General features: G+C 49.8%; 1 protein-coding gene across 2 annotated transcripts; it reads left to right on the top strand.

Annotated features, from left to right (window-relative positions):
• Positions 1–363: 363 nt before the first annotated feature.
• LOC140315851 (mothers against decapentaplegic homolog 4-like) lies at positions 364–24,976 on the top strand. Of its 2 annotated transcripts, none has more exons than XM_072393432.1 (11): positions 364–600; positions 4,108–4,356; positions 13,772–13,949; positions 14,377–14,502; positions 14,574–14,765; positions 19,344–19,463; positions 19,717–19,770; positions 19,850–20,033; positions 21,777–21,945; positions 23,156–23,294; positions 24,080–24,976. In XM_072393432.1, exons 2-11 carry the CDS (start codon positions 4,114–4,116, stop codon positions 24,283–24,285), a joined length of 1,611 nt encoding a protein of 536 aa, XP_072249533.1. In that variant the 5' UTR covers positions 364–600; positions 4,108–4,113; the 3' UTR covers positions 24,286–24,976. The 2 variants fall into 2 exon arrangements, with proteins under 2 accessions (XP_072249533.1, XP_072249534.1); XM_072393433.1 differs by having other exon boundaries at positions 4,094–4,356.
• Positions 24,977–25,062: the final 86 nt, after the last annotated feature.

Genomic DNA, 25,062 nt, shown 5'->3' with positions numbered 1-25,062 from the left:
TCACGCGCACAAACAGACCTTGCGGGGTGGCGCGCGGGCGCTTCTCGGCCGCCTTCAAATTCAAAGCTCAGTTTCAGCTTCTTTCATCAGTTTGTCCGTTTTTAACGTCACTGGATGCAGTCCGCGCGCGTTCAAACGTGATGTTTGGTAGGAAATCAGACTTCTGGAAGAACTCACAGCGTCATTTTCCCGCCATTAACCATCATTTGACCACAAATGCATGAAAGTGCTAATGAATCAGTGACGTGGCGCAGTCTGCCTCAGGTGTGGGGGGCAGGTGTGTGTTTGAGCCCGGAGAACAGAAACCGGGCCGCGATGACTCCGTCAGAGCGGAATCAGAGCAGGAAATCTCAGAAATGACGCGTTTCACAGCGTGCTCTTATTTTCCTAACACGCACTGATGACCAGACTTCCTGTTATGTCTGGCTGTCGGGGGAGCGTGATACAGCCCCCTCCCTGCCTGCCTGCCTCCACCCCCGGCGCCCGCAGACACAGACAGTCTGGAGACGGAGGACACGCGGACTCACGGAGACACGGAGCTGCGGCAGCTTCACCGACACAGGCAGCTGATCACAGCCGAGCGGAGCGCGCCGAGTCCCGGTGAGTGCAGCTGAGAGAGCCGCTGAGGGCGCGGAGGTTTCTGAACAACTGTTGCTGCAGCGCGACAGAAAGACAGCCGGTCATCGATCAGGGATCGATAGTCAGACTGATGGGGCTTCTGACGATGTCACTAATCAGTGACAGTGACGTCAGTTATTATTTACTGATTTAATCAGATATTTGGAAAAAAATGTCACCTGTGATGAGAGATTTTTCATTTTGTTGTGATTCTACATCTGTGTGTGTCCACCTGTCTGTCTGTGTCCACCTGTCTGTCTGTGTCCATCTGTCTGTGTCCACCTGTCTGTCTGTGTCCATCTGTCTGTCTGTGTCCACCTGTCCTTGTCCACCTGTCTGTGTCCAACCGTCTGTGTCCACATCTGTCTGTGTCCAACCGTCTGTGTCCAACCGTCTGTGTCCACCTGTCTGTCTGTGTCCACCTGTCTGTGTCCACATCTGTCTGTGTCCACCTGTCTGTCTGTGTCCACCTGTCTGTGTCCACCTGTCTGTCTGTGTCCACATCTGTCTGTGTCCACCTGTCTGTCTGTGTCCACCTGTCTGTGTCCACATCTGTCTGTGTCCACCTGTCTGTCTGTGTCCACCTGTCTGTGTCCACCTGTCTGTCTGTGTCCACATCTGTCTGTGTCCACCTGTCTGTCTGTGTCCACCTGTCTGTCTGTGTCCACCTGTGTGTGTCCACCTGTCTGTGTCCACATCTGTCTGTGTCCACCTGTCTGTCTGTGTCCACCTGTCTGTCTGTGTCCACATCTGTCTGTGTCCACCTGTCTGTGTCCACCTGTCTGTCTGTGTCCACCTGTCTGTGTCCACATCTGTCTGTGTCCACCTGTCTGTGTGTGTCCACCTGTCTGTGTCCACATCTGTCTGTGTCCACCTGTCTGTCTGTGTCCACCTGTCTGTGTCCACATCTGTCTGTGTCCACCTGTCTGTCTGTGTCCACCTGTCTGTCTGTGTCCACCTGTGTGTGTCCACCTGTCTGTGTCCACATCTGTCTGTGTCCACCTGTCTGTCTGTGTCCACCTGTCTGTCTGTGTCCACATCTGTCTGTGTCCACCTGTCTGTGTCCACCTGTCTGTGTCCACATCTGTCTGTGTCCACCTGTCTGTCTGTGTCCACCTGTCTGTGTCCACATCTGTCTGTGTCCACCTGTCTGTGTGTGTCCACCTGTCTGTGTCCACATCTGTCTGTGTCCACCTGTCTGTCTGTGTCCACCTGTCTGTGTCCACCTGTCTGTCTGTGTCCACCTGTCTGTCTGTGTCCACATCTGTCTGTGTCCACATCTGTCTGTGTCCACCTGTCTGTCTGTGTCCACATCTGTCTGTGTCCACCTGTCTGTGTCCACCTGTCTGTCTGTGTCCACCTGTCTGTGTCCATCTGTCTGTGTCCACCTGTCTGTCTGTGTCCACCTGTCTGTGTGTGTCCACCTGTCTGTGTCCACATCTGTCTGTGTGTCCACCTGTCTGTCTGTGTCCACATCTGTCCTTGTCCACCTGTCTGTGTCCACCTGTCTGTGTCCACATCTGTCTGTCTGTGTCCACCTGTCTGTGTGTCCACCTGTCTGTGTCCACATCTGTCTGTGTGTCCATCTGTCTGTCTGTGTCCACATCTGTCCTTGTCCACCTGTCTGTGTCCACATCTGTCTGTGTCCACATCTGTCTGTGTCCACCTGTCTGTGTCCACATCTGTCTGTCTGTGTCCACCTGTCTGTGTGTGTCCACCTGTCTGTCTGTGTCCACATCTGTCTGTGTGTCCACCTGTGTGTGTCCACCTGTCTGTGTCCACCTGTCTGTGTCCACATCTGTCTGTGTCCACCTGTCTGTGTCCACATCTGTCTGTGTGTCCACCTGTCTGTCTGTGTCCACATCTGTCCTTGTCCACCTGTCTGTGTCCACCTGTCTGTGTCCACATCTGTCTGTCTGTGTCCACCTGTCTGTGTGTGTCCACCTGTGTGTGTCCACCTGTGTGTGTCCACCTGTCTGTGTCCACATCTGTCTGTCTGTGTCCACCTGTCTGTGTGTGTCCACCTGTGTGTGTCCACCTGTGTGTGTCCACCTGTCTGTGTCCACCTGTCTGTCTGTATCCACATCTGTCTGTGTGTCCACCGTCTGTGTCCACATCTGTCTGTGTGTCCACCGTCTGTGTCCACCTGTCTGTGTGTGTCCACCTGTCTGTGTCCACATCTGTCTGTCTGTGTCCACCTGTCTGTGTGTGTCCACCTGTGTGTGTCCACCTGTCTGTGTCCACCTGTCTGTCTGTATCCACATCTGTCTGTGTGTCCACCGTCTGTGTCCACATCTGTCTGTGTGTCCACCGTCTGTGTCCACCTGTCTGTGTGTGTCCACCTGTCTGTGTCCACCTGTGTGTGTCCACATCTGTCTGTGTCCACCTGTCTGTGTCCACCTGTGTGTGTCCACCTGTCTGTCTGTGTCCACATCTGTCTGTGTCCACCTGTCTGCCTGTGTCCACATCTGTCTGTGTCCACATCTGTCTGTGTGTGTCGACCTGTCTGTGTCCACCTGTCTGTGTGTGTCCACCTGTCTGTGTCCACATCTGTCTGTGTCCACCTGTGTGTGTGTGTCCACCTGTCTGTCTGTGTCCACCTGTCTGTGTGTGTCCACCTGTGTGTGTCCACCTGTCTGTGTCCACATCTGTCTGTGTCCACCTGTCTGTGTCCACATCTGTCTGTGTGTCCACCTGTCTGTGTCCACCTGTCTGTCTGTGTCCACCTGTCTGTGTGTGTCCACATCTGTCTGTGTCCACCTGTCTGTCTGTGTCCACATCTGTCTGTGTCCACCTGTCTGTGTCCACATCTGTCTGTGTCCACCTGTCTGTGTGTGTCCACCTGTCTGTGTGTGTCCACCTGTCTGTGTCCACATCTGTCTGTGTCCACCTGTCTGTGTCCACCTGTCTGTGTGTGTCCACATCTGTCTGTGTCCACCTGTCTGTGTCCACCTGTCTGTGTGTGTCCACATCTGTCTGTGTCCACCTGTCTGTGTCCACATCTGTCTGTGTGTCCACCTGTCTGTGTGTGTCCACCTGTCTGTGTCCACATCTGTCTGTGTCCACCTGTGTGTGTCCACCTGTCTGTGTCCACCTGTCTGTGTCCACATCTGTGTGTCCACATCTGTCTGTGTCCACCTGTCTGTGTCCACATCTGTCTGTGTGTCCACCTGTCTGTGTGTGTCCACCTGTCTGTGTCCACATCTGTCTGTGTCCACCTGTGTGTGTCCACATCTGTCTGTGTGTCCACCTGTCTGTGTCCACCTGTCTGTCTGTGTCCACCTGTCTGTCTGTGTCCACCTGTCTGTGTCCACATCTGTCTGTGTGTCCACATCTGTCTGTGTGTCCACATCTGTCTGTGTCCACCTGTCTGTCCTTGTCCACCTGTCTGTCCTTGTCCACCTGTCTGTCTGTCATGAATCTGATAGAAATGAGTTAAAACTCTCGTTCATTCTTCACGGTGAATGTGACGCAGCGCCCTCCCCTCAGGTGACCATGTCGGTGCTAAGCCCCGCCCCCAGCAGCGCTGACGCCTGCCTCAGCATCGTCCACAGCCTGATGTGTCACCGACAGGGCGGCGAGAACGAGGGCTTCGCCAAGCGAGCCATCGAGAGTCTGGTGAAGAAGCTGAAGGAGAAGAAGGACGAGCTGGACTCGCTCATCACCGCCGTCACCACCAACGGCGTCCACCCCAGCAAGTGCGTCACCATCCAGAGGACGCTGGACGGCCGGCTGCAGGTAGGCTGCAGGTGTGACTGGGACTTCATGCACAACAGCTTCTTTACACCGTCGTTGTGACACCAAAGTTTGTTTTACACCTGAAGTGAATCAGGTTTTACGCCCGGCTGACAGCCTCGGCCTCATGAAGAGGCGCCGCACGCCAAGTCATGTGGCGTCATTTTACCTAACCCTAACCCGCCTGAACTCCTGCCTGAACCCTGAATATTTATACAATTTAAACGGTGTAAAATGCCAAAAGCTTAAAATACGTTTAAATTTTTAAAGATTTTTCCAGATTTGCTTCATAATGAAGGGAACCCGGCTGTGACCGAGCTGAGACTCGATGTCATCCTTCCCTTTCAGAGCCTTACGGCAGGTAAACGTGTCGGTTTGAATCACACCTGTGCTGTTCACACCCTGTCAGCCCAGAGTGCAGCACCCTCAGGGGTCATGTGATGCAGGACCGAAGGCTGGTTAAACACTTTAAGCACCGCAGACAGAAGCCTGGCCTTTGATCAGAACCCAACCGACCAATGAGCCGTTGAGTTTGGATGACAGATCTGTCAGGTGCTGTCAGGTGAGCCGAAGATGAGGCTGAACCAACCATCTGAGTGCAAGAAGTGGGGAGAAACTATAACGAATTACTTTAAACTGATTGGAGCTGCAGACTGAGTGAAAGCTCTTTACTGACGTCATTTCAAAGGAAAGTAGTGAACTCTTCACCTTCAGTCATGTGATGGTTTTAAACCTTAGTTTGCTGCGTTAACGTGACCTTTGACCTCTGTGGTAATACAATAGAAATACATTTGACGCTCCCATCAGGTTGTGAGTCACCTGATGGCGTTCGTGAGTCATGTGACTGGTTGTTGCTCTGCTCATGTGGTCCGTTTCAGTCGGGTCCAGATGTTCTGCAGATGGAACATCTCCAGATGTTGTCCCTTCTGGGCTCCTGTAGTAACATGGAGGATGTTAAGATAGTTAATCTGTGAATTGGTCTGTGAATATTAACAGTCTGAAGTGTGTGAGAGTGATTCTGGACCTCAGGATGGTCCAAACAGCCAGAACCTTCTGAGCTTCAATTGATGGGGGAAACTGGAGAAAACAACGAGGAGCAAAATCTGAGAAAAAGAGGAGAAATGTCTAAACTTTGGGAGCATTTCAAAGAAAAGAATAGAGAAAATACTGCACAGTGTGTCCATTGTAAAAGCCAGTTAGCTTAGCACGATAGCACACCGTCAATGCTAAAGCATCTCAGAAGAAAGCAGCCAGTTCACATGTCGAGTCCACAGAGCGGAACAAACACAAGGAAACATCTCATGTTAGCATTTTAGGAAATGAGTCTGCCTGTTAACTGAGAAGGAAGCTAGCAGAAAACAGAAGGAATCCAGCAGAAAACAGAAGGAAGCTAGCAGAGAACATATGGAAGCTAGCAGAGAACAGAAGGAAGCTAGCAGAGAACAGAAGGATGCTAGCAGAGAACAGAAGGAAGCTAGCAGAGAACATATGGAAGCTAGCAGAGAACAGAAGGAAGCTAGCAGAGAACAGAAGGAAGCTAGCAGAGAACAGAAGGATGCTAGCAGAGAACAGAAGGAAGCTAGCAGAGAACAGAAGGAATCCAGCAGAAAACAGAAGGAATCCAGCAGAGAACAGAAGGAAGCTAGCAGAGAACAGGAGGAAGCTAGCAGAGAACAGGAGGAAGCTAGCAGAAAACAGAAGGAATCCAGCAGAAAACAGAAGGATGCTAGCAGAGAACAGAAGGAAGCTAGCAGAGAACAGAAGGAAGCTAGCAGAGAACAGAAGGATGCTAGCAGAGAACAGAAGGAAGCTAGCAGAGAACAGAAGGAAGCTAGCAGAGAACAGGAGGAAGCTAGCAGAAAACAGAAGGAATCCAGCAGAAAACAGAAGGAATCCAGCAGAGAACAGAAGGAAGCTAGCAGAGAACAGGAGGAAGCTAGCAGAAAACAGAAGGAATCCAGCAGAAAACAGAAGGATGCTAGCAGAGAACAGAAGGAAGCTAGCAGAGAACAGAAGGAAGCTAGCAGAGAACAGAAGGATGCTAGCAGAGAACAGAAGGAAGCTAGCAGAGAACATATGGAAGCTAGCAGAGAACAGAAGGAAGCTAGCAGAGAACAGAAGGAAGCTAGCAGAGAACAGAAGGATGCTAGCAGAGAACAGAAGGAAGCTAGCAGAGAACAGAAGGATGCTAGCAGAGAACAGAAGGAAGCTAGCAGAGAACAGAAGGATGCTAGCAGAGAACAGAAGGAAGCTAGCAGAGAACATATGGAAGCTAGCAGAGAACAGAAGGAAGCTAGCAGAGAACAGAAGGAAGCTAGCAGAGAACAGAAGGAAGCTAGCAGAGAACAGAAGGATGCCAGCGGAGAACAGAAGGAAGCTAGCAGAGAACAGAAGGAAGCTAGCAGAGAACAGAAGGAAGCTAGCAGAGAACAGAAGGAAGCTAGCAGAGAACAGAAGGATGCTAGCAGATAACAGAAGGAACCTAGCAGAGAACAGAAGGAAGCTAGCAGAGAACAGAAGGAAGCTAGCAGAGAACATATGGAAGCTAACAGAGAACAGAAGGAACCAAGCAGAGAACAGAAGGAAGCTAGCAGAGAACAGGAGGAAGCTAGCAGAGAACAGAAGGATACTAGCAGAGAACAGGAGGAAGCTAGCAGAGAACAGAAGGAAGCTAGCAGAGAACAGGAGGAAGCTAGCAGAGAACAGAAGGATGCTAGCAGAGAACAGGAGGAAGCTAGCAGAGAACAGAAGGATGCTAGCAGAGAACAGAAGGAAGCTAGCAGAGAACAGAAGGAAGCTAGCAGAGAACAGGAGGAAGCTAGCAGAGAACAGAAGGATGCTAGCAGAGAACAGGAGGAAGCTAGCAGAGAACAGAAGGATGCTAGCAGAGAACAGAAGGAAGCTAGCAGAGAACAGAAGGAAGCTAGCAGAGAACCGAAGGAAGCTAGCAGAGAACAGAAGGATGCTAGCAGAGAACAGGAGGAAGCTAGCAGAGAACAGAAGGAAGCTAGCAGAGAACAGAAGGAAGCTAGCAGAGAACAGAAGGAAGCTAGCAGAGAACAGAAGGAATCTGAGGCTTGGGATGGGTGGTAGAGACACTTTTTCATTTCTGTCTCCAATAAAACAGGAAATAAGAGGCTTTTATAGGATTTCAGCCTTAGTAAAATACAGTTTATGAAAGCAGAGACAGGAGGAGAGAAGCTAACAGATGTTAACACAGCTGGAGGTTAGCTAGAAAGCTAACAGCTGCTCTTCTATAGTTCATGTGTATGCATGAAAAATAAATCTGATCTCAGTCATCAGTATCCGGGGGAGGAATGTTTGGAGATGAATATGTTTTTGGTCAAATCTCCCAGCAATGACTGCGACTAAAAGCTGGTTCATGATGTAGATTTTCTCTTTTCAAGATTTAATATTACAAAAATATTTCTTATCCGATTATGGAATGGAATTATTGATTATCTAAATGATCGTTGGCTGCAGCCTCAGTCCCAACAACATCAGTGACTCAACCTGTTCGATATTTGAGGCGATGGATCTTCTTCTTCCTCTTCATCCTCAGAGGCTTATTCTAAGCAAACAGCTGTACTTACACACCTGTACGGCCCCGCCCCCGCAGTCACATGACAGGGTTCCCTGAGACAGCCTCAAACATCACGGCTTCTCATGTGTGATAAACATGTTTATGGATGATATCGATCTGATACCAGCGGCTTTAAGCTGTTCTGTTTCCTTTTCCAGCAAACGCAGCACGTTTGGATGTTTCTTCTCTTCAGATTTGATTTAACTGGTGTTGAAGCTGGTCGTCCCGCTGAGGTTATCGACCTGTTTTTAGTGACCTCAGCTGTGCGAGTCAGAGGAGTTAAAGAGGCTGAAAACAGACGAAGGACAACAATCAGAGCCTCCTGCAGCTGATTTCTGGTTGGAAGCACTGAGTTTCTGAGTCGAGTGAAACAGAAAGACCCCTGGATCCTCCTGGAGGAGGAGGAGGAAGGGCGGCTGGCTTGTTTTGTCTGAAACACAGGAAGGGGGCCGGGTTAACTAAAGCCAGACTGTGAGTGTGTGTGAGTGTTGTGGACTCACACACACACACACACACACACACTCACACACACACACACACTCACACAGACGGGTCGGGACGGGAATGCGGTCCCGTCTGGTGGATCTCACAGTTTCCTCGCTGGTTTCAGACTCTGGTTCTGGTTCATCCAAAGTTTCTGTCAGAGATAAAAACAACAGCTGAAACCGGAGCTCAGTTCAGGCCGCAGAAGACAAAACAAACAAGTCTGATCCCATTTCGGGTTCTGACAGGATCCATCGCTGCTTTGCTCCTGTGGTGAAGAGCGAGTTTCCTGCAGAAGAAGTCGGTTCAGTTGGTTTCAGCTGTTTTGTCTGAGCTCTTATCGCTGCCCTTCACCTGTGCACAAACACTCCGTTTCAGGACCAAGGCCGAACTTTATTCTGTCTGTCAGGCCTTTCAGACTTCATTGATGGACTTTAACTCAGGCTGCAGCGGTTTGGAGCCACTTCTCAGGATGTCTGCTGGTGCATGAGGACACAGATCCAGGAGACTCAGCCTCTGCACCACCGTCAGACGGGAACCTTTTAAATCTTCCACTTTTACTTTATGTTGTGAAAAAACGACAGAACTGAACTATCTGTGAGAGAAGCATCAGCTCCCAGTATCAGACAGACTCAGAGAAATGATAAAAACTGTTTTCTGTGATCTGGCAGACCGCACCATCGCCATCCCGTTCAATCGACATGTCACAGTTATAACAGTTAAAGCAGCCATTAGTTAGTCAGGTGACTAACTAATGAACTAACTAGTTTACAGGGGACACTTTTCTGAGGGCTTACTGTATTCTGTGAGACACACTTTTGGTCTGAATACCTTTTGGTTTAAGCTCAGTTGCTCTCTGTCTTTGCCATATTTTGAGCCATTCCAGATAGGGTAGACAAGGGCCTCCCCCTCCCCCGACTGCTAATCAGCTGTTCCAGCTGATCGGCTTCAAGAAAGTTTCTGAACAGTGAGAATTAGTGGAACTATGGAACTATTCCAGAACTGTGGAATTATTTCAGTGTGAACCAGATTCAAGGAGCTACTGGAGAGGTTCCAGTAGCTCCTTGAATCTGGTTAGCAGTTAGAAGTTAGCTGTAAGTTAGCAGTTAGCTGTGAGTTAGCAGTTAGCTGTAAGTTAGCAGTTAGCTGTGAGTTAGAAGTTAGCAGTTAGCTGTAAGTTAGCAGTTAGCTGTGAGTTAGCAGTTAGCTGTAAGTTAGCAGTTAGCTGTGAGTTAGAAGTTAGCAGTTAGCTGTAAGTTAGCAGTTAGCTGTGAGTTAGCAGTTAGCTGTAAGTTAGAAGTTAGCAGTTAGCTGTAAGTTAGCAGCAGATGCTAGCAAACAATGCTTTCTCATCCACAGTGATGGACCAAGCCGGAGATGCTCAGCGTAACTCGTAGTAATGCATGTGAACCGTTAATTACTGCGTTTAAACATTTTGCAGAATATTGTGAACAGATTCAGGGAGTCTCAGTGGAAAGTCTCAGATAAAAAGTCCACTTCTGCAGATTATACTGTCAGTCAGACCTACAGATGCAACATGTGAACAGAGTATTATGAGTGGTAGCTTAACCCCTAACCCTTAACTTAACCCCTAACCCTTAACTTAACCTCTAACCCTTTCATAAAAAACTTTGTATTTTTAGTTTGTTTGTTGGGGATTGTCCAGATCAGGTGACCCTGAGGACAGAATAAGGGCAGCTGAGCTTCTTCTTCTTGGTTCCTCAGTTCTAAACTCAGCTGATGAGCAGAGAGGAACCCGCTGAGTTTCAGTCATTTTCACCTGTGAGCTGCAGAGCTTTCTGTTGGGTTCTGTAGGGTTCTGTTGGGTTCTGTTGGGTTCTGTTGGGTTCTGTTGGTTTTTGTTTCTTTCTCCTCCTGCTGTGGGAGGAACAGACGTCTCAGCTGTGCTCTGATCTCAGACATGATGTCATGCCTGTGGTTTGCATCACCTGCCGCACACACACAGGGTTTCCATGGTAACGCCTTGCTCTATTACTCACTTTGGTCTCTCAGACTTTATTGGAATTTTCAACATGGACATTTGCTCACTGTCTGTTAACCCCTCTGTGTCCCACCCGTCTGTGTCTCACCTGTCTGTCTGTGTCCCACCTGTCTGTGTCTCACCTGTCTGTCTGTGTCCCACCTGTCTGTGTCTCACCTGTCTGTGTGTGTCTCACCTGTCTGTGTCTCACCTGTCTGTGTGTGTCTCACCTGTCTGTGTCTCACCTGTCTGTGTGTGTCTCACCTGTCTGTGTCCCACCTGTCTGTATCTCACCTGTCTGTCTGTGTCCCACCTGTCTGTGTCTCACCTGTCTGTGTGTGTCTCACCTGTCTGTGTCTCACCTGTCTGTGTGTGTCTCACCTGTCTGTGTCTCACCTGTCTGTGTCTCACCTGTCTGTCTGTGTCCCACCTGTCTGTGTCTCACCTGTCTGTCTGTGTCCCACCTGTCTGTGTCTCACCTGTCTGTGTGTGTCTCACCTGTCTGTGTCTCACCTGTCTGTGTGTGTCTCACCTGTCTGTGTCTCACCTGTCTGTGTCCCACCTGTCTGTGTCTCACCTGTCTGTCTGTGTCCCACCTGTCTGTGTCTCACCTGTCTGTGTGTGTCTCACCTGTCTGTGTCTCACCTGTCTGTGTGTGTCTCACCTGTCTGTGTCTCACCTGTCTGTGTCTCACCTGTCTGTGTGTGTCTCACCTGTCTGTGTCCCACCTGTCTGTGTCTCACCTGTCTGTGTCTCACCTGTCTGTGTCTCACCTGTCTGTGTGTGTCCCACCTGTCTGTGTCTCACCTGTCTGTGTCTCACCTGTCTGTGTCCCACCTGTCTGTGTCCCACCTGTCTGTGTCTCACCTGTCTGTGTGTGTCTCACCTGTCTGTCTGTGTCTCACCTGTCTGTCTGTGTCTCACCTGTCTGTGTCCCACCTGTCTGTGTCTCACCTGTCTGTGTCTCACCTGTCTGTGTCTCACCTGTCTGTGTCCCACCTGTCTGTGTCTCACCTGTCTGTGTGTGTCTCACCTGTCTGTGTCCCACCTGTCTGTGTCCCACCTGTCTGTGTCTCACCTGTCTGTGTCTCACCTGTCTGTCTGTGTCTCACCTGTCTGTCTGTGTCTCACCTGTCTGTGCCTCACCTGTCTGTGTCTCACCTGTCTGTCTGTGTCTCACCTGTCTGTCTCTGTCCCACCTGTCTGTGTCTCACCTGTCTGTCTCTGTCTCACCTGTCTGTGTCTCACCTGTCTGTCTCTGTCCCACCTGTCTGTGTCTCACCTGTCTGTCTCTGTCTCACCTGTCTGTCTGTGTCACACCTGTCTGTCTGTGTCTCACCTGTGTGTGTCTCACCTTTCTGTCTGTGTCTCACCTGTCTGTGTCTCACCTGTCTGTCTGTGTCTCACCTGTCTGTGTCCCACCTGTCTGTGTCCCACCTGTCTGTCTCTGTCTCACCTGTCTGTCTGTGTCTCACCTGTCTGTGTCTCACCTGTCTCTGTGTCCCACCTGTCTGTGTCTCACCTGTCTGTCTCTGTCTCACCTGTCTGTCTGTGTCCCACCTGTCTGTGTCCCACCTGTCTGTGTCTCACCTGTCTGTCTGTGTCTCACCTGTCTGTCTGTGTCTCACCTGTCTGTCTGTGTCCCACCTGTCTGTCTGTGTCTCACCTGTCTGTCTGTGTCTCACCTGTCTGTCTGTGTCTCACCTGTCTGTGTCTCACCTGTCTGTCTGTGTCTCACCTGTCTGTCTGTGTCCCACCTGTCTGTGTCCCACCTGTCTGTGTCTCACCTGTCTGTCTGTGTCTCACCTGTCTGTGTCTCACCTGTCTGTCTGTGTCTCACCTGTCTGTGTCTCACCTGTCTGTCTGTGCCTCACCTGTCTGTCTGTGTCCCACCTGTCTGTGTCTCACCTGTCTGTCTGTGTCTCACCTGTCTGTCTGTGTCTCACCTGTCTGTCTGTGTCCCACCTGTCTGTGTCTCACCTGTCTGTGTCCCACCTGTCTGTGTCTCACCTGTCTGTCTGTTTCTCACCTGTCTGTCTGTGTCCCACCTGTCTGTCTGTGTCTCACCTGTCTCTGTGTCTCACCTGTCTGTCTGTTTCTCACCTGTCTGTCTGTGTCCCACCTGTCTGTGTCTCACCTGTCTGTCTGTGTCTCACCTGTCTGTGTCTCACCTGTCTGTCTGTGTCTCACCTGTCTGTCTGTGTCCCACCTGTCTGTGTCTCACCTGTCTGTCTGTGTCTCACCTGTCTGTCTGTGTCTCACCTGTCTGTCTGTGTCTCACCTGTCTGTCTGTGTCTCACCTGTCTGTGTCTCACCTGTCTCTGTGTCTCCTGTCTGTCTGTGTCTCACCTGTCTGTCTGTGTCCCACCTGTCTGTGTCTCACCTGTCTGTCTGTGTCTCACCTGTCTGTCTGTGTCCCACCTGTCTGTGTCTCACCTGTCTGTCTGTGTCTCACCTGTCTGTGTCTCACCTGTCTGTCTGTGTCTCACCTGTCTCTGTGTCTCACCTGTCTGTCTGTGTCTCACCTGTCTGTCTGTGTCTCACCTGTCTGTGTCCCACCTGTCTGTGTCTCACCTGTCTGTCTGTGTCTCACCTGTCTGTGTCTCACCTGTCTGTCTGTGTCTCACCTGTCTGTGTCTCACCTGTCTGTCTGTGTCTCACCTGTCTGTCTGTGTCCCACCTGTCTGTGTCCCACCTGTCTGTGTCTCACCTGTCTGTGTCTCACCTGTCTGTCTGTGTCTCACCTGTCTGTGTCCCACCTGTCTGTGTCTCACCTGTCTGTGTCTCACCTGTCTGTCTGTGTCCCACCTGTCTGTGTCTCACCTGTCTGTCTGTGTCTCACCTGTCTGTGTCTCACCTGTCTGTCTGTGCCTCACCTGTCTGTCTGTGTCCCACCTGTCTGTGTCTCACCTGTCTGTGTCTCACCTGTCTGTCTGTGTCCCACCTGTCTGTGTCTCACCTGTCTGTCTGTGTCTCACCTGTCTGTGTCTCACCTGTCTGTCTGTGCCTCACCTGTCTGTCTGTGTCCCACCTGTCTGTGTCTCACCTGTCTGTCTGTGTCTCACCTGTCTGTCTGTGTCTCACCTGTCTGTGTCTCACCTGTCTGTGTCTCACCTGTCTGTCTGTGTCCCACCTGTCTGTCTGTGTCTCACCTGTCTGTGTCTCACCTGTCTGTCTGTGTCCCACCTGTCTGTCTGTGTCCCACCTGTCTGTGTCTCACCTGTCTGTGTCTCACCTGTCTGTGTCCCACCTGTCTGTGTCTCACCTGTCTGTCTGTGTCCCACCTGTCTGTGTCTCACCTGTCTGTGTCTCACCTGTCTGTCTGTGTCTCACCTGTCTGTGTCCCACCTGTCTGTGTCTCACCTGTGCAGGTAGCGGGCAGGAAGGGCTTCCCTCATGTGATCTACGCCCGCCTGTGGCGTTGGCCCGACCTCCATAAGAATGAGCTGAAACACGTAAAGTTCTGCCAGTTCGCCTTCGACCTGAAGTACGACAGCGTGTGCGTGAACCCGTACCACTATGAGAGGGTGGCGTCCGCCGCCTCCACAGGTGACGCCGCACACCTCACACCCACAGGTGCTCTGATTGGTCCAGAGGGGGGAAGTCAGTCTTAGAAAGCTTGGTTTTGTGCTTCAGTCCAACTGGACCAGCGAATAAACAACAGAACCGGTCCAACATTCTGCTTGTTAGAATCCTATCATCACACATTCCAAACAGCTGGACTCTAACATCTGTACAGCTCTACAAACCAGATCCGTTCTGCTGGTTCTGTTGCCATCACTGACCTGAACTCTGCTGAGCTGCTCTGATATGTGACCAAAGACCAAAGGTCAAAGGTCAAAGGTCCATTAAGGCAACAGATGATTGGTGCAGCTCAGAGATGTAGTTTTCACCTCAGCCTACAGGGTTAGGGTTAGGGTTAACCCAGGGGCTGCTGTACGTGCAACAAAGTCTGAGAACGTTTTTCTTCTTTCAGGTCCTCAGTCTCTGATAAAGGAGGAGTTCCTGCAGGACTGCCTGCAGCTCGACCTGCCCCCCCACGCAGACCCATACAGTCAGCCCCGCCCCGTCATGTATCCCAGCATGCCTCTGTCCCCTCCAGGTGAAGGTCTGCAGTCTGTCCTCAGGTGAGTCTCAGGATGCAGAGGTTGCTGACGCTGCCGTCTCCTGCAGGAAGAAGCTCGATGGCGCCTGCAGCTCTGACCGCCGGCGAGGCTCCAGAGGGACCGAGCGTACTGCAGATCGCTCTGCCTCAGAACCACGGGGTGGGGGCCTCTCCACCGCTCACCCCGCAGCCGCCTCACCCTCCGACTTCCTCTTCCCCTCATCAGCAGAGCCCCGAGTACAGTAACGCCCCAAAACCCGGTACTGCACCTCACCTGTACCTCACCTTTACCTCACCTGTACCTCACCTGTACCTCACCTTTACCTCACCTGTACCTCACCCGTACCTCACCTTTACCTCACCTGTACTTCACCCGTACCTCACCTTTACCTCACCTGTACTTCACCTGTACTTCACCTGTACCTCACCTGTACTTCACCTTTACCTCACCTGTACCTCACCTTTACCTCACCTGTACCTCACCTGTACCTCACCTGTACTTCACCTTTACCTCACCTGTACCTCACCTTTACCTCACCTGTACCTCACCTGTACCTCACCTGTACTTCACCTTTACCTCACCTGTACTTCACCTTTACCTCACCCGTACCTCACCTGTACCTCACCTGTACTTCACCTGTACCTCACTGTACCTCACCTGTACTTCACCTGTACCTCACCTGTACCTCACCTTTACCTCACCTGTACCTCACTGTACCTCACCTGTACTTCACCTTTACCTCACCTGTACCTCACCTGTACCTCACCCGTACCTCACCTGTACCTCACCTGTACTTCACCTGTACCTCACTGTACCTCACCTGTACTTCACCTTTACCTCACCTGTACCTCACCTTTACCTCACCTGTACTTCACCTTTACCTCACCTGTACCTCACCCGTACCTCACCTGTACCTCACCTGTACTTCACCTGTACCTCACTGTACCTCACCTGTACCTCACTGTACCTCACCTGTACTTCACCTTTACCTCACCTGTACCTCACCTGTACCTCACCCGTACCTCACCTGTACCTCACCTGTACTTCACCTGTACCTCACTGTACCTCACCTGTACTTCACCTTTACCTCACCTGTACCTCACCTTTACCTCACCTGTACTTCACCTTTACCTCACCTGTACCTCACCCGTACCTCACCTGTACCTCACCTGTACTTCACCTGTACCTCACTGTACCTCACCTGTACTTCACCTTTACCTCACCTGTACCTCACCTTTACCTCACCTGTACTTCACCTTTACCTCACCTGTACCTCACCTGTACTTCACCTTTAACTCACCTGTACCTCACCTGTACCTCACTGTACCTCACCTGTACTTCACCTTTACCTCACCTGTACCTCACCTTTACCTCACCTGTACCTCACCTGTACCTCACTGTACCTCACCTGTACTTCACCTTTACCTCACCTGTACCTCACCTTTACCTCACCTGTACCTCACCTGTACCTCACCTGTACTTCACCTTTACCTCACCTGTACTTCACCTTTACCTCACCCGTACCTCACCTGTACCTCACCTGTACTTCACCTTTACCTCACCTGTACCTCACCTGTACTTCACCTTTACCTCACCTGTACCTCACCTTTACCTCACCCGTACCTCACCTGTACCTCACCTGTACTTCACCTGTACCTCACTGTACCTCACCTGTACTTCACCTGTACCTCACCTGTACCTCACCTTTACCTCACCTGTACCTCACTGTACCTCACCTGTACTTCACCTTTACCTCACCTGTACCTCACCTGTACCTCACCCGTACCTCACCTGTACCTCACCTGTACTTCACCTGTACCTCACTGTACCTCACCTGTACTTCACCTTTACCTCACCTGTACCTCACCTTTACCTCACCTGTACCTCACCTGTACTTCACCTTTACCTCACCTGTACCTCACCTTTACCTCACCCGTACCTCACCTGTACCTCACCTGTACTTCACCTGTACCTCACTGTACCTCACCTGTACTTCACCTTTACCTCACCTGTACCTCACCTTTACCTCACCTGTACTTCACCTTTACCTCACCTGTACCTCACCTGTACTTCACCTTTACCTCACCTGTACCTCACCTTTACCTCACCCGTACCTCACCTGTACCTCACCTGTACTTCACCTTTACCTCACCTGTACCTCACCTGTACCTCACCTTTACCTCACCTGTACTTCACCTTTACCTCACCTGTACCTCACCTGTACCTCACCTTTACCTCACCTGTACTTCACCTTTACCTCACCTTTACCTCACCTGTACCTCACCTTTACCTCACCTGTACTTCACCTTTACCTCACCTGTACCTCACCTGTACTTCACCTTTACCTCACCTGTACCTCACCTTTACCTCACCTGTACTTCACCTGTACCTCACCTGTACCTCACTGTACCTCACCTGTACTTCACCTTTACCTCACCTGTACCTCACCTTTACCTCACCTGTACTTCACCTTTACCTCACCTGTACCTCACCTTTACCTCACCTGTACTTCACCTTTACCTCACCTGTACTTCACCTGTACCTCACCTGTACCTCACTGTACCTCACCGGTACTTCACCTTTACCTCACCTGTACCTCACCTTTACCTCACCTGTACTTCACCTTTACCTCACTTTTACCTCACCTGTACTTCACCTGTACCTCACCTGTACCTCACCTGTACTTCACCTGTACCTCACCTGTACTTCACCTTTACCTCACCTGTACCTCACCTTTACCTCACCTGTACTTCACCTTTACCTCACCTGTACCTCACTTTTACCTCACCTGTACTTCACCTGTACCTCACCTGTACCTCACCTGTACTTCACCTGTACCTCACCTGTACTTCACCTTTACCTCACCTGTACCTCACCTTTACCTCACCTGTACCTCACCTGTACCTCACCTGTACCTCACCTTTACCTCACCTGTACCTCACTTTTACCTCACCTGTACTTCACCTGTACCTCACCTGTACCTCACCTGTACCTCACCTTTACCTCACCTGTACCTCACCTGTACCTCACCTGTACCTCACCTTTACCTCACCTGTACCTCACTTTTACCTCACCTGTACTTCACCTGTACCTCACCTGTACCTCACCTGTACCTCACCTTTACCTCACCTGTACCTCACCTGTACTTCACCTTTACCTCACCTGTACCTCACCTTTACCTCACCTGTACTTCACCCGTACCTCACCTGTACCTCACCTGTACGTGTACCTCACCTGTACCTCACCTGTACCTCACCTGTACCTCACCTGTACTTCACCTGTACCTCACCTGTACCTCACCTGTACTTCACCTGTACCTCACCTGTACCTCACCTTTACCTCACCTGTACCTCACCTTTACCTCACCTGTACTTCACCTTTACCTCACCTGTACCTCACCTTTACCTCACCTGTACTTCACCTGTACTTCACCTGTACCTCACCTGTACCTCACCTGTACTTCACCTTTACCTCACCTTTACCTCACCTGTACCTCACCTTTACCTCACCTGTACCTCACTTTTACCTCACCTGTACTTCACCTGTACCTCACCTGTACCTCACCTTTACCTCACCAGTACTTCACCTGTACTTCACCTTTACCTCACCTGTACCTCACCTGTACCTCACCTGTACTTCACCTTTACCTCACCTTTACCTCACCTGTACCTCACCTTTACCTCACCTGTACCTCACTTTTACCTCACCTGTACTTCACCTTTACCTCACCTGTACCTCACCTGTACCTCACCTGTACTTCACCTGTACCTCACCTGTACTTCACCTTTACCTCACCTTTACCTCACCTGTACCTCACTTTTACCTCACCTGTACTTCACCTGTACCTCACCTGTACCTCACCTTTACCTCACCTGTACCTCACTTTTACCTCACCTGTACTTCACCTGTACCTCACCTGTACCTCACCTTTACCTCACCTGTACCTCACCTGTACTTCACCTTTACCTCACCTTTACCTCACCTGTACCTCACCTTTACCTCACCTGTACCTCACTTTTACCTCACCTGTACTTCACCTGTACCTCACCTGTACCTCACCTGTACCTCACCTGTACTTCACCTTTACCTCACCTTTACCTCACCTGTACCTCACCTTTACCTCACCTGTACCTCACTTTTACCTCACCTGTACTTCACCTGTACCTCACCTGTACCTCACCTTTACCTCACCTGTACCTCACTTTTACCTCACCTGTACTTCACCTGTACCTCACCTGTACCTCACCTTTACCTCACCTTTACCTCACCTGTACCTCACCTTTACCTCACCTGTACTTCACCTGTACCTCACCTGTACCTCACCTGTACCTCACCTGTACTTCACCTGTACCTCACCTGTACCTCACCTGTACCTCACCTGTACGTGTACCTCACCTGTACCTCACCTGTACCTCACCTGTACCTCACCTGTACTTCACCTGTACCTCACCTGTACCTCACCTGTACCTCACCTGTACTTCACCTTTACCTCACCTGTACTTCACCCGTACCTCACCTGTACCTCACCTGTACGTGTACCTCACCCGTACCTCACCTGTACCTCACCCGTACCTCACCCGTACCTCACCTGTACCTCACCCGTACCTCACCTGTACCTCACCTGTACTTCACCCGTACCTCACCTGTACCTCACCTGTACGTGTACCTCACCTGTACCTCACCTGTACCTCACCCGTACCTCACCCGTACCTCACCTGTACTGCAGAGTGGTGACTTGTAGCACAGCAGCTGTAGTAATACAGACTAGCAGGACTGCTTATATCAGGAGTTTCTGGTGATATGAGACAGATACTGACTCATGCCTGTGTCTCTGCAGGCACCTGGACAGGTAACAGTCCCGCCCCCTACACCCCTGCAGGACATCAGCACAGTGGGCGGAGCCACACGCAGCAGCCACCCTTACATCATCATCACCACGCCCCCAACACTCACTTCTGTATGATGTCATATGATGGTTCCTGAGAACTATTACTGATGAACTGGCATTCTGTGTGGTTCTATGGTTCTGTTAAGTTCTGTTTGATTCTGTATGGTGCTGTGGTTATGTTGTTCTGTGTGGTTTTGTTTGGTTCTGTTTGGTTTCTGGGGTTCTGTTGTTCTGTGTGGTTTTACGTGGTTCTGTTTAGTCCGTGTGGTTCTGTGTTGTTCTGTTTGGTTCTGAAGTACTGAGTCAGTTGTTGTTCCTGCAGGGTCACAGCATCACAGTACGGCTCCGTATCCGCAGCCGGTATCCAACCACCCAGGTGAGTTACCTGTCCACATAAGACTAATGGTCTGTGGAGTCCTCTTTCAGCGCCTCGTGTTGCTTTGTCTGCCCCACAGGTCCAGAGTTCTGGTGTTCCATCTCATACTTCGAACTGGACGTTCAGGTCGGTGAGATGTTCAAGGTCCAGTCCAGCTGTCCTCTGGTTACGGTGGACGGCTACGTGGACCCGTCAGGAGGAGATCGCTTCTGTTTGGGACAGCTGAGCAACGTCCACCGTACTGCTGCCAGCCACCGGGCCAGGTGACCCCTCAGACCTGTTCTAACCAGTTCAAACCAGTTTAGATCAGACAGACCCCAGGTGACCCCTCAGACCTGTTCTAACCAAACCAGTTTAGATCAGACAGACCCCAGGTGACCACTCAGACCTGTTCTAACCAGTTCAAACCAGTTTAGATCAGACAGACCCCAGGTGACCACTCAGACCTGTTCTAACCAAACCAGTTTAGATCAGACAGACCCCAGGTGACCCCTCAGACCTGTTCTAACCAAACCAGTTTAGATCAGACAGACCCCGGGTGACCCCTCAGACCTGTTCTAACCAGTTCAAACCAGTTTAGATCAGACAGACCCCAGGTGACCACTCAGACCTGTTCTAACCAAACCAGTTCAGATCAGACAGACCCCAGGTGACCCCTCAGACCTGTTCTAACCAGTTCAAACCAGTTTAGATCAGACAGACCCCAGGTGACCCCTCAGACCTGTTCTAACCAGTTCAAACCAGTTTAGATCAGACAGACCCCAGGTGACCCCTCAGACCTGTTCTAACCCGTTCAAACCAGTTTAGATCAGACAGACCCCAGGTGACAACTCAGACCTGTTCTAACCAGTTCTAACCAGTTTAGATCAGACAGACCCCAGGTGACCACTCAGACCTGTTCTAACCAGTTCAAACCAGTTTAGATCAGACAGACCCCAGGTGACCACTCAGACCTGTTCTAACCAGTTCAAACCAGTTTAGATCAGACAGACCCCAGGTGACCACTCAGACCTGTTCTAACCAGTTCAAACCAGTTTAGATCAGACAGACCCCAGGTGACCACTCAGACCTGTTCTAACCCGTTCAAACCAGTTTAGATCAGACAGACCCCAGGTGACCCCTCAGACCTGTTCTAACCAGTTCAAACCAGTTTAGATCAGACAGACCCCAGGTGACCCCTCAGACCTGTTCTAACCAGTTGAAACCAGTTTAGATCAGACAGACCCCAGGTGACCCCTCAGACCTGTTCTAACCAGTTCAAACCAGTTTAGATCAGACAGACCCCAGGTGACCACTCAGACCTGTTCTAACCAGTTCAAACCAGTTTAGATCAGACAGACCCCAGGTGACCACTCAGACCTGTTCTAACCAGTTCAAACCAGTTTAGATCAGACAGACCCCAGGTGACCCCTCAGACCTGTTCTAACCAGTTCAAACCAGTTTAGATCAGACAGACCCCAGGTGACCACTCAGACCTGTTCTAACCAGTTCAAACCAGTTTAGATCAGACAGACCCCAGGTGACCCCTCAGACCTGTTCTAACCAGTTTAGATCAGACAGACCCCAGGTGACCCCTCAGACCTGTTCTAACCAGTTCAAACCAGTTTAGATCAGACAGACCCCAGGTGACCCCTCAGACCTGTTCTAACCAGTTCAAACCAGTTTAGATCAGACAGACCCCAGGTGACCACTCAGACCTGTTCTAACCAGTTCAAACCAGTTTAGATCAGACAGACCCCAGGTGACCACTCAGACCTGTTCTAACCAGTTCAAACCAGTTTAGATCAGACAGACCCCAGGTGACCCCTCAGACCTGTTCTAACCAGTTTAGATCAGACAGACCCCAGGTGACCCCTCAGACCTGTTCTAACCAGTTCAAACCAGTTTAGATCAGACAGACCCCAGGTGACCCCTCAGACCTGTTCTAACCCGTTCAAACCAGTTTAGATCAGACAGCAGGGGGGCTGCAACACGTCAGTGCTGTCATTTGTCTCGTCGTCCTGCAGGCTCCACATTGGTCGGGGGGTTCAGCTGGAATGTCGAGGTGAGGGGGACGTCTGGATGCGTTGCCTTAGCGACCACTCTGTGTTTGTTCAGAGCTACTACCTGGACCGGGAGGCGGGCCGAGCACCAGGTGATGGTGTTCATAAGATCTACCCCGGAGCATACATCAAGGTGAGCCTGCTGTGAGAGTCTCTGAATCTTCTGAACCCCTCCTGCACACCTGTGCTGAGTTAATCACTTCACCTGGTCTGCAGCCTCCAGGTGTTTGAGCCTCTGCTCTCAGATCATTCCTGCAGTCATTCTTTGTGTTTGGATCTCGTTACACGTTTCATCTCCTCAGTGGTCCTCCTTTTGGTCAATCATTAGGCTGTTGAGATATTTCATATGATGCCAAATACCGGAACTGACAAAAATGCTACTTCCTGTCTGGCTGCTACGATACAAAATAGCTTATTTATTCTGCGACTGTGACGGTTTGTGTTCCCTCAGTAACCTGCTAACCTGCTGAACATTTGTTCTTTAGAACAAGACGTTACGCTGCACTACTGACTGCATTCAGGCCGTTTTCTCCGGCTGAATGTCAGGTTAGCTGCTAGCACCATTAGCCTTCCCCACAAACAAAAATAAATAATAGGTAAAATAATGAGATTTAATTAAAGGTTAAAATAAACTAAATTAATTTCACAATATTCGTGTTAATTACTGCATAAATGATTTTTTTCTTCTTTATTTTAGAAGCATTTATTGATCTGTGACTTTAATTATTGAACCATTTCTGTTTATATATTTTTTATTGAACTTTTTTAACATCAATTTCTGCTTTTTTAGAAGCATTTTGGTACCATAATCAGCAACACAAATACTGATTATGATATATACACACGTATATACATATATATATATATATACATACCGTGGTATTTAACTGACGGTGGCCAACAAGCCACAGGCGCTACCTGCTGGTGATGTGATGAAGGTCGGCGGCACACAGAACTGAAGACTGAAACTGCTATTATCTGAGATAAATACAAACGCACTTTAAAGTAAATAGGTTTATATGAAACCTATATGAATTGAAAATTCATGCAAAATGATTTGTTAGAATGTGAAATATGCTTTTATTTCAAACTGCATTCATTTAATTTTGTGTTGTTTTTATTTACTGAATTTTTCAGTTTTATTTATTTATTTTTTTGTTACTTCTGTATTTATTTGTGTATTGTTTTTCTTAACATCATATTAATGCAATTATTCCATCCAAATGATTAATTTCTTTATTTTATTTCATTATAAACTTTTAATTAGATTTTTGTGAATAATTGTATTAACAGATGGATTTATTTCTGGCCTTTCCCCTTATTTGCGTCTCACCTGTCTGCAGGTATTTGACCTGCGACAGTGCCACAGACAGATGCAGCAGCAGGCAGCGGCAGCTCAGGCCGCCGTAGAGACTCAGGCGGCCGCGGTCATTGGTGCGATACCTGGTCCAAACAGTGTGGGTGGGATTGCACCTGCCGTCAGTGAGTACCACCTGTGTGTAAATGTGTGTGTAATCTGACAACAGCTCAGCTCAGGACAAACTCAAACTGCTTGGGACGTCACACCAGTTTAAACCAGTTTATACCAGTCAGACTGCCATAAACCAGTTCAGACCAGTTAAAACCATTTTATACCAGTCAGACTGCCTTAAACCAGTTCAGACCAGTCAGACTGCCTTAAACCAGTTCAGAGCAGTCAGGCTGCCTTAAACCAGTTCAGACCAGTCAGACTCCCTTAAACCAGTTCAGACAAGTTTAAACCAGTTCAGACCAGTCAGACTCCCTTAAACCAGTTCAGACTCCCTTAAACCAGTTCAGACTACCTTAAACCAGTTCATACCATTCAGGCTACCTTAAACCAGTTCATACCATTCAGGCTACCTTAAACCAGTTCAGACTACCTTAAACCAGTTCATACCATTCAGGCTACCTTAAACCAGTTCATACCATTCAGGCTACCTTAAACCAGTTCAGGCTACCTTAAACCAGTTTATACCAGTCAGGCTACCTTAAACCAGTTCAGACCAGTCAGACTACCTTAAACCAGTTCAGAGCAGTCAGGCTGCCTTAAACCAGTTCAGAGCAGTCAGGCTGCCTTAAACCAGTTCAGAGCAGTCAGGCTGCCTTAAACCAGTTCAGACCAGTCAGACTCCCTTAAACCAGTTCAGACCAGTCAGGCTGCCTTAAACCAGTTCAGACAAGTTAAAACCAGTTCAGACCAGTTTAAACCAGTCCATACCATTCAGACTACATTTTTCCTCCCTCAGGCGTGTGCTCGGCAGCAGGTCTGGGCGTGGACGACCTTCGCAGGCTGTGCATCGTGCGGCTGAGCTTCGTTAAAGGTTGGGGCTGCGACTACCCGCGGCAGAGCATCAAAGACACCCCCTGCTGGCTGGAGGTCCACCTGCACCGGGCGCTGCAGCTGCTCGACCAGGTGCTGCACACGCTGCCGCCGCGAGACCACTCGCTCTGACAGATCCCCGCCCTGCGATGACATCCAGCTACTGATGACTCATCGACATCATCAGGACTAATCGACTCCGCCCTCTAAAAAGGTGTCAATAAGCTCTCCGCAGCAGCTCATTGGTCAGTGGAGGCAGACCTCAGACATTCAGCCAACCACAGCTTCACATCCTGCCCACCATTCTGTCAAGTTGCAGCAGCTGAGTGTCCGTTCACACAGATTTGTATAACCTGTGGAACCCCTTTGTGGCTGGTTTCAGTTGGGTTCAGCCTGTCGAGAGCAGCTTTCTAACCTGTGAAACCATCTGATCCAGATCAGATTCAGGATCAGGCTGTGTTGGCCCGAAGCTCAGTGATTTGTGTGAACTGACCCTTTAACTGCTGGAAAATATCAAACTTTAAATCAGCTGATACCAAAAACAAAAAGTTCATGTTTCTGCTCCTTTAACCCGTCTTACAGTTTATTTATTCATATTGATTATGGACCAAAGATTGACTTCTGTTTGATGACATCATTTCCTGTTACGCTGCCTTCCGTTCCTCTCAAACCTGTCAGGTTATTTATTCTGTCATCAGGGTTTGTTTGTTTTTTTTTTCAGCTTTTTATCACATTTAACATTTGAAATGCTTTTATACAGAAATGGTTGATAACTATAACATCTGCTGTTTATTCAAATTAAACTTTTATCATAAAAATAAAACATATCCATACTTCTCCCGCATCTTTGTTTACTTCCTGCTCCTGAAGCTGGTGCCGGACTCTGATTGGTGGGCAGATTCAGGTGAT

This window comes from Leuresthes tenuis, unplaced genomic scaffold (assembly GCF_036924035.1).
Source record: "Leuresthes tenuis unplaced genomic scaffold, fLeuTen1.0.hap1 SCAF_10, whole genome shotgun sequence".
Taxonomy (NCBI): Eukaryota; Metazoa; Chordata; class Actinopteri; order Atheriniformes; family Atherinopsidae; genus Leuresthes; species Leuresthes tenuis.
This window is presented reverse-complemented; position numbering and strand designations above follow the sequence as displayed.

Bases quoted from the DNA above. Each gene is read 5' to 3' on its own strand.
- LOC140315851 (XM_072393432.1), top strand. From the start codon at position 4,114: ATGTCGGTGCTAAGCCCCGCCCCCAGCAGCGCTGACGCCTGCCTCAGC. The intron at 13,950-14,376 runs GTGACGCCGCAC...TTCTTCTTTCAG, and splicing joins GGCGTCCGCCGCCTCCACAG to GTCCTCAGTCTCTGATAAAG. The intron at 19,464-19,716 runs GTATGATGTCAT...TTGTTCCTGCAG, and splicing joins CGCCCCCAACACTCACTTCT to GGTCACAGCATCACAGTACG.